This window comes from Anguilla anguilla, chromosome 3, assembly GCF_013347855.1.
Source record: "Anguilla anguilla isolate fAngAng1 chromosome 3, fAngAng1.pri, whole genome shotgun sequence".
In the NCBI taxonomy this organism is placed as follows: domain Eukaryota; kingdom Metazoa; phylum Chordata; class Actinopteri; order Anguilliformes; family Anguillidae; genus Anguilla; species Anguilla anguilla.
The window spans coordinates 38601764-38615586 of NC_049203.1; the positions used below are offsets into that span (position 1 = coordinate 38601764).

General features: G+C 44.4%; 1 protein-coding gene across 2 annotated transcripts; it reads left to right on the forward strand.

The window, feature by feature from the left end:
- The first annotated feature begins 230 nt into the window (after positions 1-230).
- Positions 231-13176, forward strand: galnt3 (UDP-N-acetyl-alpha-D-galactosamine:polypeptide N-acetylgalactosaminyltransferase 3 (GalNAc-T3)). 2 transcript variants are annotated; one of them, XM_035410167.1, is made up of 11 exons: positions 231-1171; positions 3186-3766; positions 4550-4722; positions 5611-5760; positions 6389-6623; positions 6884-7001; positions 7206-7406; positions 9570-9701; positions 9945-10046; positions 10650-10802; positions 11627-13176. In XM_035410167.1, exons 2-11 carry the CDS (start codon positions 3270-3272, stop codon positions 11738-11740), a joined length of 1875 nt encoding a protein of 624 aa, XP_035266058.1. In that variant the 5' UTR covers positions 231-1171; positions 3186-3269; the 3' UTR covers positions 11741-13176. The 2 variants fall into 2 exon arrangements, with proteins under 2 accessions (XP_035266058.1, XP_035266059.1); XM_035410168.1 differs by lacking the exon at positions 231-1171 and adding an exon at positions 1200-2534.
- Positions 13177-13823: the final 647 nt, after the last annotated feature.

The window sequence follows — 13823 nt, forward strand, 5'->3', positions numbered from 1 at the left end:
CATCTAGGAGCTAATTAAAAAAGTGTTTGGGAAAACGTACCGGCATAAAGCAATTCCTGTTTCTTAAATATCAAAATAACTGATTTTCAGTAGTGAAATCTTGGCACAGCATTTCGCCTTGGTAGATTATTATGTCCAGTGTGTTTGTAGTTCCAGAACGATGCAGGAGACTTGGGTCAGCAAGGCCAACCTTGTTAACACTAATCAAATACCTTAACACACAGCACTAAATCTCGGCCTGAGCACTGCCTGCTGGCTGTTTTGTTAAATAAATAAAAAAAGACCTAGAAGAAAAATTCCACTTGTGCAAATAGGAATAGCATGATTTGTGGATTTGGGGGAATAGCATAATTTGTGGATTTGGGTGAGAATTGTCTCCTTCATTTGTATTCGTTCCATCGTAACTAAGGAAATGCCACGTATTCTTTGAACTGCAGTATCAGAGGCTACTTTTTAATGAGCCGAAAGCACCGCGCTGCTTGGTCACTTTCACCAGGAGGCGTCACTCATTGGCAGTTTAATTGTCAAAACAGTACATTTCGTTCAACTTTGTGTAAATCGTAAGCACTTACATCCGTTTACCTTTCAATTTCTTCAATGGGTTCTGTCATCATGGTTTTGTGAGTCATACATGTCTAGTTCTAATACATTGTCTCTGAACGTTCACAAACGTAAATTAAGCTTTGTGTAAACTTGCGTAAACGTGGTACGTGTTTTGTCTCCAAATCAGGGAAGATGGATCCTGCGGAGTACTGCGCCTGGATGTAGCCTACCGTTCAGAGCACAATTTCTTCATTGTTTAGAGTCAGCAGCTCCACAGAGTGCGCTATCTGTTATTTATTACAGCCGCAAGGGGAAGACGCACAGTGTAAAAAAAAAACTGGAAACAGATGGCCAAACTGGTACCCTGTGTTGTTTCAGTATACGCAGGATAAAAGTTTATGACGGTTTTCAGCGGGTGAAGTTCAGAGAGGGAAATCATGATGCACCGAGCCAAATCTTGCTTGTTCTACATATGGGTGTTAACTGAACAGTCTGCAGGGGTTACCCATTCTATTGGCTTCCGTCTCCGGCTTCTGTTCTTGAACCTCTAGAAGGCAAAGAACCGCTCATGAACGTCGTTTGCCAGGATGAGAAAGCTGGAAGATGAACCCAAGAGTCCGAATAATCGGTAAGTGGCTTCTTTTCTGATAGGCTAACAAAGTTATTTAAACAGAGTTTACTTAATCGTTGTGAACTTTGGTATTCCTTCACCTTGAAAACGGATTCCACCTGTAGCAGTTCGTCTGAAACCTGAAACATCTTTGCCTATTTATGTTTTTCTTGTGACATAAAGACCATGTAGGGTACTTCAGTGTACTCATAAATAAATGTTTTAATTATCTGTTATTTAGTTTGTGGTAGCGTTGTAGCTATACCGTGTATATGAACAAACACTGCAAAATATAAAAGGGGGGTGCAAAATATAAAAACCTATCAAAGTGCTTATCTTGTGAGTTTGCAGTATGGACAGAGGAAACTCGCGGACAACATAGGCTATTTAATCCTAACTCTGTTCATTTCAGGGAGCTTTTCACAAAAGGAATAGCCGTATTGGCTCCGGTGCGTCTGAAAGCACCCACGTTCCTTCGCTATTTGTATCCCAGCAACTGTTTCAATGAATGGCTGGCTGAACAAATCCTATTACTTAAAGAACTAACTCTACTCTAGACCATGGTATCCAGCAGGGGATGTTTTAAAAAAAAAAATTTTTTTAATTTATTTATTTAATACACTGCACGCTTTTTATTCAGGAATCCACGAGAGATCTACCAGGAGAACACTAATATGTTTATTGAAATATAACATTGTCTACGTTTTCTGTTCACACAATGGCATGGTTTGCGCATATAGTAGTGTAGAAACTGTAAAAGTGGAATGAATGAAAATAAATAAATATACATACATACATACATACATACACATTACATGCTTTTGTGTCACCACGGAAATTGTCTTTGGCAGCTTTCCGCTTAAAACAGGGTAGCCTTTGCTTCCCGATTCCAAAAGTGAAGCGTTAGTTAGCCCCGTAAGGAAAACAAATCAAGGCTGCTTTTGTGTAATATTTCATCACTTACGACCCAGACATTAAATTACTTTTTTTCGCCGAGGTCAGGAATTCCATTCTTTGAGATGTAGAACATTTTTGAAAGCCATCACTTAATGATATAGCTAATTGTTCTACATTTGTATGTGTTGCACACAAACTGTTCGCATTGCTCGAAGCAGCTGCTCTCTACGCAAGCGTATTATCGGATCTCCGCCCTCTACCTGAAACAAACGCACCTGGATCCAACGAGACGGAAGTAGTTTGCAGAGATTACCCAATCTACCAACGATAACTGTACCATAACGTTTTTGAAGACCGCAATCGCGGATTTCAATTGCTGTTCAATTGTAGGGATACTAGTTGTGCAACGCTGGAAACTACTCTACAGAGGCTGAGATCAACCAACTCTTAAAATGCGTTTTATGTCGCGCTGTGCGTTGATAAGGTAGGCATTTCCTTTATTTTCGAAAAGGGACTGTAAAAATTTAACTCCGATGCAAATACTTAATGCCCGATAATATTAATCCGTTTTTCTTCAAAGCACATGGTTACTTTTCGTTTTGTCTATGTTACATTATCGCTACTTACTGAGTGAGGAGCTGAGGTTTGTTCAACTTAAAATTCAGCACGCTTTGTGGTTAGCAGTAATACTATATGGATGGGGTGATATACGAAGTTGATGTCCAAAAATAAGATCAGCTCTTGTGCTTTCTTCGCTTTACTTATGTGATTTTTTTCTTCTTCTCAGTACGTTTACATGGACACGTACTGAGAAGCTCTGATTCTTCACTTCTTAATCATAAGAAGTGATGCTTATGATTTACAATCTATTGAAAGAAAACTACTTTGACTAATGAATTGAGTAATTTGATTTTCAAGGAAATATATAAGTACAGCACCCCACTTAAAGACTCGAATGTGGGAAGCCAAAAATGTGTCACAGGTTTTTTTTTTTTTTTTTGACATTTATCCTAGAAGTCTTGTGGGTTGAATGAAAACTGTTTTGTGCTCTAACTGCTGTAATAACATGAATGCTGTGCTGCTGTTAATTTCAGTCAAGATGAGTAATGTGCTTCTACCTCTTCTTAATTTTTAGGCTTAACTATCCATGGTGCCTCCGACTTTGTGCCTGTTTTCGTTAAGCTCTGCCTAACTTATCGCTCGGAAACTTCTGGCAAACATGGCTGCGTTTCGGAGGCTTCTGAGGAGGCGGGTGCACCCCTGGAAACTGGTCCTTGTGGCCCTTGTGTTTGCCACATTTCTGCTGCTGATCCAGCGGGAGGTGGTCAGTCAGAGCCCCAAGGAGGAGCCCTGGCTGAAGGAGATGGCAGACAAGCGGGACGCCGTGCTGGGCATGGTGATGGGGGCCGTCAACAACTTCCGGGACGCCATGCCCAAAATGCAGATCAGGGCCCCGGTCCGTCAGCCGGAACGCGCCGGAAGCGTTTCCTGCCTGCCGGGCTATTACACGGCGGCCGAGCTGAGGCCCGCGCTGGAGAGGCCCCCCCAGGACCCCAGCTCCCCAGGGGCATCGGGGAAGCCCTTCCACGCGGACAGCCTGAGCCCCGCCGAGCAGAAGGAGAAGGAGAGGGGCGAGGAGAAGCACTGTTTCAACCTTTTCGCCAGCGACCGCATCTCGCTGAGCCGCGACCTGGGACCCGACACCAGGCCCCCGGAGTATGTGTCTGACGGCGTTCCGCCTCTCCGTTATCTTCCCATTAATGAGTCAGCCAGCTCATTCCACAGCTCACTTGCATGGGAGTGAATCAGAGCTGCAATGTGGCCAACTCTATGGCAGGAGTAGCTTTTGGCATAGCTTTGTCACTGTAATAGGTTAATACTGTGGTAAACATTCTCCAAAATTCACCAGTACTTTCATTCAAGAATGTGTAGATTTTAAGTTATTTTCAGTGCCATTTCTGTCTAATAAGTACCACCATCTTGTGGTCATATATTGAAACTGCACATATCTGGGCAAAGGAATCTGTGTCATACCTTTGTGACAGAAAATTAAATTCACTGCTATAACCAAAGACCACATGTGAGAGCACGATAACAGTATTTCCTATTTTGTGTCCAATGTACATAAATATGAAAGCCTCAGCACAGCCACCAGATCCTTTGATATTTGTCTGCAGTTGTAAGAGGAAATTTTACATAAACCACCGGCACTAAAATGTTTTTTAACGCGTGCCAGAACATCCATCTAGTGGAGAAAGGCAGCTTTAAGTTTTGTTTGGCTAATTAAACTCGTCTGTTCTTGTTCCTATTATTTTAAACAGGGTAATTTTCGCAGGGTTTTTTTTAGCAAGTTTGATGTGGTTGAGATTTCAAAAGGTGTCAAATGTCTGCCGGCTAATACACATGGTCAGTGTGTGAGCGGGGCTCAGAGGATCTGGGCTTCTCGATGGGTTCCAACCGCTCCTCTTCCCACCCCGAAACGTTCCTCCTCGTTGGCAGGTGCATCGAGCAGACGTTCAAACGCTGCCCGCCCATGATGACCACCAGCGTGATCATCGTCTTTCACAACGAGGCGTGGAGCACCCTCCTCCGGACGGTGTACAGCGTCCTCCATACCTCCCCCGCCATCTTCCTGAAGGAGATCATCCTGGTGGACGACGCCAGCGCGGACGGTAAAAGCTCGGGCGGCGGGACCGTCCTGCCATTTTGGCGATCGGGTTTTGGATGGTTCGCTCCGAACCCCTGCGCGGGGCAGGGAAGCAGGGATGGGGGAGGGAGTCGGGGTGGCGCAATACGTTTTTTTTAACGTTAAGGCAAACGCAGTGGGGGGGGGGGGGGGAGGGGTAGTGCTTTTTTTATCGTAAACATGCTCCCAGGCGCGTTTGACCGTAAGCGGCCTGTCGCGCGAGGGGAATGACCCGCTCGCCTCCGCGTTCAAATCGCCCGCTTTCCCCGAGACACAGAGACCAGTCAGGCTCTCCGGGCAGCGGGCCCACGCTGAGGTGAAAACACCGCAGCTCGCGGCCTGCAAATTTCCACAGAGGGGAGCCAAGCTAAAGTAGAGGTGCTTAGTATGCGTGACCACCTGACATCGGAGCTGCAGAAATATTTAATGCATGTGTCCGACACTTCAAGTCAAGAATGCAGTCTGAGTTTCAATTTCATGGTATGGTTATGAGCAATTATAGAAGCAGTACTTTGGCATCGTTTCTATCAGGTCTTCCATGATGAGAAGTAGATGAAGCAACTGTAGATTTGTTTGTCATTCTAAGAAATACAGTACCTTGTCATAACAGAACGAGGAAATATTTGGAGTGTGATTTCTTTAAAAAAAAAAAAAACTCATGTCACTGAATATGCTTTCATTAGAATGTGATGCTTTGTTGTAATATACAGTAGTAGCTGGTACAGTCAGTTGGTTCATATTATTTGCATAATGGACGTGCGTCCATGTTGATCCTAGTTTGCTTCGAAGCCGAAAGGGGAGGAGCTGGAGTGGCACTGTGCTGCGAGGGCGAGAGAGGGCAGCGGTGCCCTTGTTATGTTTCCTGTGTTGTCAGAGGCCCTGAAGGATGAGCTGGATAATTACCTGCGGCAGCTGCACGTGGTGCGGGTCGTGCGTCAGCGGGAGAGGAAGGGCCTTATCACCGCTCGGCTGCTGGGCGCCTCGGTGGCCACCGGCGACATCCTCGCCTTCCTCGACGCTCACTGTGAGTGCTCCGCCAGCGGCGAAAACAAGGCTAACAGGGTGCCGGGAGCGCCGGGGGGAAGTGTGCGTGTTTGTGCTCGCCGCTGCGCACCGAGGCCTGCTCGCCTGCCAGTGGGCCGCCCATATCACATCAGCGCTTTTGGACCAATGAGAAGGCGGAGTGCGCCTAATGTCGAAGCAGCATGCAAAGTCCTGTACCAATCAAATCTCTTGTTATCTGTTATTGCTATTGGTATCATTATTAACGTCTATTGTAATCTATTAACATTCTAAAACATTTTAAAACAATTTCAAAGCAAATTTCTTGATTATGTACATTGGTGAGGGATCATTTCTGGTCTTAGTATGTGTAAAACAAGTATTTCTCCATGCACGTTTTTAATAATTTCCAAAGTTTGCATTAGCTTCAAAGTTGTTTTCATTATTGTTTGTAACGCTTGGTGTTCTTGCATCATGGAAGTCTAAGCTTGTTTGCCTGTGCCATTACTTTCACTTAAGTTATGAAATGGAATGTTCACTTACGTTATCAAATGAAACTCAGCAGGCCTTAAGATCCAGACATGTTTCATTGATGAAGCGGTAGAGCAGCCAGGGCTGATCTTTAACTGAAGGAGTTTCATTTCTCTCAGGCGAGTGTTTCCAGGGCTGGCTGGAGCCTTTGCTTGCCAGGATCGCGGAGAACTCCACGGCCGTGGTGAGCCCCGACATCACCACCATCGACCTGAACACCTTCGAGTTCATGAAGCCCTCCCCCTACGGACAGAACCACAACCGGGGCAACTTCGACTGGGGCCTGTCCTTCGGCTGGGAGAGCCTGCCCGACCACGAGAAGCACAGGAGGAGAGACGAGACCTATCCCATCAAGTGAGACACCCTTTGGGTAAAAAACGATCGATCTGTGCCCTTGAGCAGTCTACAGAAAACATAGGCGGTGTGGGTATTGCAGAAACAATGAAGGGCCTGAGTGCCGATGTCAGAACAGTTTACTGCTGAATGACAAACAGTCCCCTTGTGGCCCACTTCCTGTAAGTTAAGCTCACTGTTTTTTCCCCTCTGAACTTCATTCTGACACGTTTTTTTAATTGATTGTGGAGCAAACTGAGGACGCGAGTGTTTCCGTGCAGAACGCCCACTTTTGCCGGCGGACTCTTCGCAATCTCAAAAGAGTACTTCTACCGCATCGGGAGCTACGACGAAGAAATGGAAATCTGGGGCGGAGAAAACATTGAAATGTCTTTCAGGGTGAGTGCATAGAAGAACTGGTTGATTGAGCCTCTCCGATTCCTTTCGGTGTGGTTCACAGTATTGTGCTAGTCCTTTTCCGCTTCTGCGGTTTGCTTGCCTCTCGGTGTGCGATCAAAGCAGGAGGTGGGCGTTCGTTGATGCTGTGCGGAAGAGCGAAAGGTTTTTTTGCGCTTACCCGCGTCTCCGTGGTTACCCCCGCAGGTGTGGCAGTGCGGGGGGCAACTGGAGATCCTCCCGTGCTCCGTCGTGGGGCACGTTTTCCGCACCAAGAGCCCCCACACCTTCCCCAAGGGCACCCAGGTGATCGCGCGCAACCAGGTGCGCCTGGCCGAGGTCTGGATGGACGAGTACAAGGAGATCTTCTACCGCAGAAACCAGCAGGCTGCACAGATAGCCAGAGAGGTAGGCGGCCGGACCTCCCGGCTCTGTGTCCCTGGCTTCAGGAGACCACCCAGACACATGCTTGTTTTGCCATGTGCCAGCAATGGGCTGTCGGCACGTTGGTTCGTAAGGGCAGCAGTGTGGGTTAGTGGGTTAGGAGCTGGCCTTGCAAGGTAAAGATCACAGGTTCAATTCCCTGGTAGGACGCTGTCGTTGTACTCTTGAGCCATGTACTTAGCCTGAATTTATTCAGTATATATCCAGCTGGATACATAAATGGATACAATGTAAATGCTCTGAAATTGTTGTATCTCAGTATCATTCTAAGAAAGAGACATTTATTTAACCTGGCAGAGGCCACCTGAGAGCAAAGCTCTCTTTTACAGTAGCACCCTGAGAATACAACAATGTAACAAATGCACAACAGTTAGAATATCATAGAAATATTGTGAACAAGGTGAAAATATACAGATAAAATAACTATAAAAATAAAATATATTTTAAATATATATAATTAAATAATATATAAATAATATAATAATATAATAATAATAATTGTTTTATTTAAAAAACAATAGACCAATCAAAAGATCTAGTTATGCTAGTCATGTGGGACCAGGTGTAAAGAGGAACCATGAGATTGTTGGATTCAAACAGGGCATTCAGTCCATATAAGGTATGTCTTTTTGTTTTTTGCCTGAAGAATGTGCAGCACTGTGTCACATGTTGAACACACCGAAGGTCCCTGCCAGTGCTATGAGTCATGTACTAAACTGGTCCATGCAATAATGATCTGTGTGGGGGAAAAGATCTGCATATTGAACATCATGAAGGCAAAAGTATAAAAGGTAACAGACTCAACCAGTCCTCCAGGGACATTCAATGAAACAGACCAGTAAAATAGGGAAGAGCAGAAGTGACCAATGAGGAACATCTGCCTTTGGTGGGGATTCCCATTTTAAGGACACTTAGCCATGCCTGGAGCTTTATATAGCTTTATATATGCTGGGAATGCTGTCCCTCAGAAGTAGATCTAGTCTGTGGGTCGTAAATGGTCCCTCTCGAACAAACCCCCAGGGGAGAGAGACCCCCGATTCAAAGCGCCCTCCTACTGTGTTCAAAAAGGCCCTGTGTCTCCTCAAACTGCTTAATTGACGCATCTGTGAAGCTGAAACTGGTGCCTGCTGCTTTTACACGGGGTTGCAATGGTAATTATGTTCAATTTCTATGTGTTTTTTTTTACCATAGACAGTACACAGCCTGTGCTGTCCTCCAAGTTGGATTATATTCTTTTTTTTAATGTATGAAACTTGACCGCAGGTTCATTAGCATTTTGTATTATTTATTAATGCCAGCAGCCAGATTTCTGGGTTAGGCTGATTTTTAGCGGCTGGGAGGGCCTTTCTATTTCTATTTAACCGGCTTTGGAGTGCTCTAAAGAAATGATCTTTTACATTTATATAGTATGTAATTCAGTCAGTTTCTTCTAGAAATTTCAAAAAGAATTAAATGTAGAGCATTATTTGAACTTGAACAGCAAAACATTCTTTGATAACAATCTTGTCATGTCTTTATACTGTGTTTACCACTGCCACTTAGGGGTAAAACTGTCATGATGAAAAGGACAAACGCAAATGTAGATTTAATAAATAATGAATACACAAAGGTTTGAGACATGTTTCTGTTTCAACCTTTGAACACGAGGAATCCTGTGTGGTTTCTCATCGTGGAAATGTTTTGCTGAAAATTGCAATGTGTAGTTAGTCCTTTCGGTGAAATACGCAATCAATTGTTTATGAGTGGGGGAGTCAGGTTAAAGGAGAGACCAGATGTTTTTGACAAGATCCTTCATGTCTTTGAGGGTAATTGCTGCCGCGCTCGAGGTCGTCTGGCCTAGATGTGCCGTGCGTAGCGCAGACGAACCCGGGGCTTCCTTCTCATACCTGAAAGCATTTCAAAATAAAGCCAGCCTGAGCTAAAATATACAAAATAGCGGCGGTGTCTTCGAGACGTCCTCACTAGCGAATGGGAATTTCGATGCTATACAGTTTGGGAAGTGGCACTGGAGGTTTTCCTCCCAGTTGAAAGTGTGGAAAGAGTGGGCAGTGTTGAAAGAGTGGGCAGTGTGGAAAGTCCGCCCTCGCCCGCGCTTACGAGTTTTTCGGGCTGGAATTGCTTCCGCAGCGGTCGTTCGGAGACGTCTCCCGGCGCATGGACCTCCGACGGAGGCTGGAGTGCAGGAGCTTCTCCTGGTATCTGAAGAACGTTTATCCGGAGGTGTTCATGCCTGACCTCAGCCCGCTGCAGTTTGGCGCGGTAAGCAACCAACCCCCCTCCCCCCCTCCCCCCTCCCCCTCACCCCAATCCCTTCCAGACCGCAGACTTGCTGTAGCCGCGGTTTGGTACGGAAAGCTTTGAGGCCGCGGTTTTATACGGAAAGCTTTGAGGGGCGCCGGTTGGCGCGGCAGCGAGCGGGAACCAGCCCTCGCCACCCAGACGACGAGGCCTTGTTTGGAAGGCTCGCGTGACGCTGCAGTCAGGTTTCAAATTTCTTTCCAGGTAAAGAATCTAGGGAAGGACTCCTGTCTGGATGCAGGCGAGAACAACGAGGGTGGCAAAGAGCTGATCATGTATCCCTGCCACGGACTGGGCGGAAACCAGGTGCAATTGTTAAAATATTTATTTATTATGATTTTTTATTTTTTGAGGGAAAACGGTTGTTTCTTTACTGATGATAAATACTTGGAAAACTTCCTTGAAGGCCACAGGGTCTTTGTAGTCCATCATACATTTATTGCTGAATTACTTTTGAAAGGTGCTAATTGATGTTAACTCAAAAACCTGCAGGACTACAAATTCCCTAGCACAATATTAACTGTTTTTTTCCTGGGAAAAAACATCTATTTATTGGCATTATTAATTTGTGTTCATTGTCATACACAATTGGCCTTAAATGTACCTGTCGAGTAAATATACTCTTAACCAACAATATTTCATATTGAATGCAACCAGAGCCTTGATTCAGGTGGCTGATTGTGATAAACCACTGGTTGCGAACGATTTCTTTTTCCCCTATAAAATAAGCCAAAGTACAGGGAGAATGTGATTCTTCCTTCTGAGTTGACTGGTTAATCTGTTACCCATTAACGCTGTGCGTGTGTCCAGCTGGGCCTGTATAATATGGGATCGGTACTGTAAAACGCCTGGCTCTGAAGTTCGCTGAAGTACACTATTAACTTTTTAAACATTCAAAAAATGTTTCAGTATTTCGAGTACTCCACGCACCACGAGCTCCGGCACAACATCCAGAAGGAGCTGTGTCTCCACGGCACGGAAGGGACGGTGAAGCTGGAGGACTGCCAGTACAGGGGTCACGACACCTTCGCCCGCGTCGAGCAGAAGTGGGAGTTGAAGGAGGTAGTATGCGTGTCTGAAACCAGCTGTCCTTGTGCGCACAGAGAGCGTGTATCATCTCATTAATAGGGAAGGGTTTAAGGTCTGGCTGGAGGCTGGACATCTGGGCAGCACTGTAGTATAATGGGTAAAGAGGTGGTCTTGTAACCTAAAGGTCGCAGGTTTGATTCCCAAGTAGGGCACTGTTGTACCCTTGAGCAATGTACTTAACCCGCATTGCTTCAGTATCTATCCAGCTGTATGAATGGATTCCATGTATCCATTGTCATGTAAATCGCTAAATCCTAACATCTAGGTAAAGCCTGGGCTATATCATCAGCTGGCTGTGGCTAGGAGTCGTGCACGTGCAGAACACAGTTTGCTCCATCATTCAGGGTTTATGTCAGCCAGGGTGCCCCGGGTTAGTGATGAATCGGTGCCTGCTAGCCACTGAGAGTGAGAAAGAGGCCCCTCCGCCAATCGACGCTACCTCTCCTGCAGTATGCTTTGGGGCTTTTAGTATGGAAGACAGTCTGCGGCTCATGGGCAAGTGTGCCAGATGCCTCAGCTGTAGCGCTCCCCCTCATAAGCTACGGCTGCCATAGCGATGATGCCAGAACTGTGACACGGTAAGCTACAATTGCCAGTGCCAAAAAATGTAGCCCCGGACAGATGCTTTAGCAGAGCAGATGTTACAAAATAATTTGTTGACTGAACAAGTATCTGCTGTCTCTAATCAAAGCTATTCTGCAGCATCTTTACAGATTGCAACTTCACAAGCTCAGTATTTGTCTCTGTTGAATATGATTATCTTTGGATCTAAGCGAGTCACTCTGCTCTCCTCGCAGAGCCAGTTGCTGGTGAACCCCGGGTGGCAGCTGTGCCTGAGTGCTCGGCACGAGCACCCCTCTCTGGTGCCCTGCAACCCCACGGACCGCTACCAGCAGTGGGCGTTCACCTGAGAAACCGCCGGAACGTCTCCGCGGCTCCGCCAGGCGGCTGGAGATACTCGGCTGGAGATGCGCGGCCATCCAACGGCCCACTTTTCCGAGGAACGTTTAGCGTTTTCGTTCTTAATTTATTTTCATAGGCGAAACAAACATTACTGGATAGTTTTGAACTCTGAAGAGGAAAGCTAACCAGCAGGAAGGATGCGGACAGGGTTCTACTGAAGTTTTACGTTTTTGCCCTTTGGCAACTTTTTTACTGAATGATTTATTTTATCATAGTTTGATTATTTACTAACAACCGTCACCATGATTGCAGGGGTTGGTGTTATTTGGAATGAACTGCACCTCTACATCATAAACAGTAATAATAATCAGCCTCTTGTTAAATTAACAAAACTTTACAGTGAGCCTAGGGCTGTTATGAATAGTGTACCTCACAATCTGTGTTTACATGTAAATTTAATTTCATCTTTTTCTTTTAGAAAAGTATTTGTATATGAAACCCAGGGAAAGTGTTTAGTTGGACACACCTGCTACAACATCACTGGGTTTTCTTTTCTCCTAGAATCACTGGGAGGTTTATAAGCTCCTGCAACATTCTCTCCCTTTTCTAAACCAATGCTGCAGTGGACTTTGTCCTCGACTCTGTGTGGATTAATGACTGATACATAAAGAGGCACATCTGTGAAAAAGGACTCAGTATTTCAACCATTTCATACAAGTAATGCAATTGGTAAAATATGCATTTTGGTACAAACAGCCTCGCCATCATCAAACAGGAATAAAGTCTATCATTTTCCATTTCAAATGATCATGGCAAAACAGTAGTTTGTGTATTGTAACGTTACATGTAGAAATATGATGATGATTATCAAACGATGCAATACTTTTGTCATAGTAAGAACCAAAGACAATTTCTAAGGTGTTAGATGGGGTTAAGTGTCATTTTCTTTTTTCCTCTAGAAAATATAAAGAGGAATTTAATTCAAATCCTGTGTTTGAGGTTATGAATGAATCGCTCCCTGTGCTTTTTAAACGCCATTGTGTGAAAAAGCAAGCCAGAACTCCACCGCACACGGACCCAAAATGTCTCCGCATACCACAACAAATGCCAGTGTTCTGGTGTGCCTTACATGGGAGAGTTTTTGCTTTTTATATTGAGATGATGCTGTCAACTTTTCAAAAGTGTTTTCCCCTCTTATTTCTCCTCCAGTTTCTGATTGCTAATTGTGCCTTGACTTGCCACTGAGCCACGTCTCACTCTGGCACATTGCAATTGGAGTGATGTGCCTTAAACAGATTTTTTGCAATAATAAAAAAAAAACTTAAGTGTGACCTTATTCTCTCTGCCAACTTAACTCCGCTCAGTCAGTAATCAGTCAAAGGTCAAGAATGTGGGGCTTTTGAACTCACCTCTGTTAATAAAAAAATTCTCTACAACTCCTGTATTTTATGCCTGTGTGAATCATTTCGTTCAGATAAGCTAACAGAATTTTTTTCAAATTACAGAAACAGTGGGTGTTTCCTGTTTTTTCATTATTCTGGCATTACTGTGAAACCTACTGTGAATGACACAAGCTGGAAGCTTCCTTTCTAAATGAGCACGTCCATATATATCCCTATTGTTGAAATCCTAGTGTATCTGTAATGCCATGTACATGAAGTACTGCAGCTCCCAACATTTCTATTCAGCTGTTTTTTACTGGACTTTTTATGTAAACACTGTGTTACATGTGTTTTAAAATTACTCATAGCTCTCTTAACCTTGGAATATAAATTCATTGCAATATGTGTCAATTTAAATGTCATCAGTTTCTGGAAGTAATACTATTCTATTTAGTGTACTTCTCGTAGTATTGGTGACTTTACAAATGTGCTTATGTATTCCTGTAAAGCGGTGCATTATATCTCGGCAAGTGAAATTTCAGTGATCAAGAAATCATTTGTTTAATTTTGTCTTCAATTATATTGGCCTACTCAGTGGTTAATCTAATTACAACTACTTTGTTGGATTAAATGTGTAATAACTCTTCTTTTAAGCATAAAACTAAACTATAATCTACACTTGGTTTTGAGAGGAAAACAGAATAGCTTG

Bases quoted from the DNA above. Each gene is read 5' to 3' on its own strand.
- galnt3 (XM_035410167.1), top strand. From the start codon at position 3,270: ATGGCTGCGTTTCGGAGGCTTCTGAGGAGGCGGGTGCACCCCTGGAAA. The intron at 6,624-6,883 runs GTGAGACACCCT...GTTTCCGTGCAG, and splicing joins GACGAGACCTATCCCATCAA to AACGCCCACTTTTGCCGGCG. The intron at 9,702-9,944 runs GTAAGCAACCAA...ATTTCTTTCCAG, and splicing joins GCCCGCTGCAGTTTGGCGCG to GTAAAGAATCTAGGGAAGGA.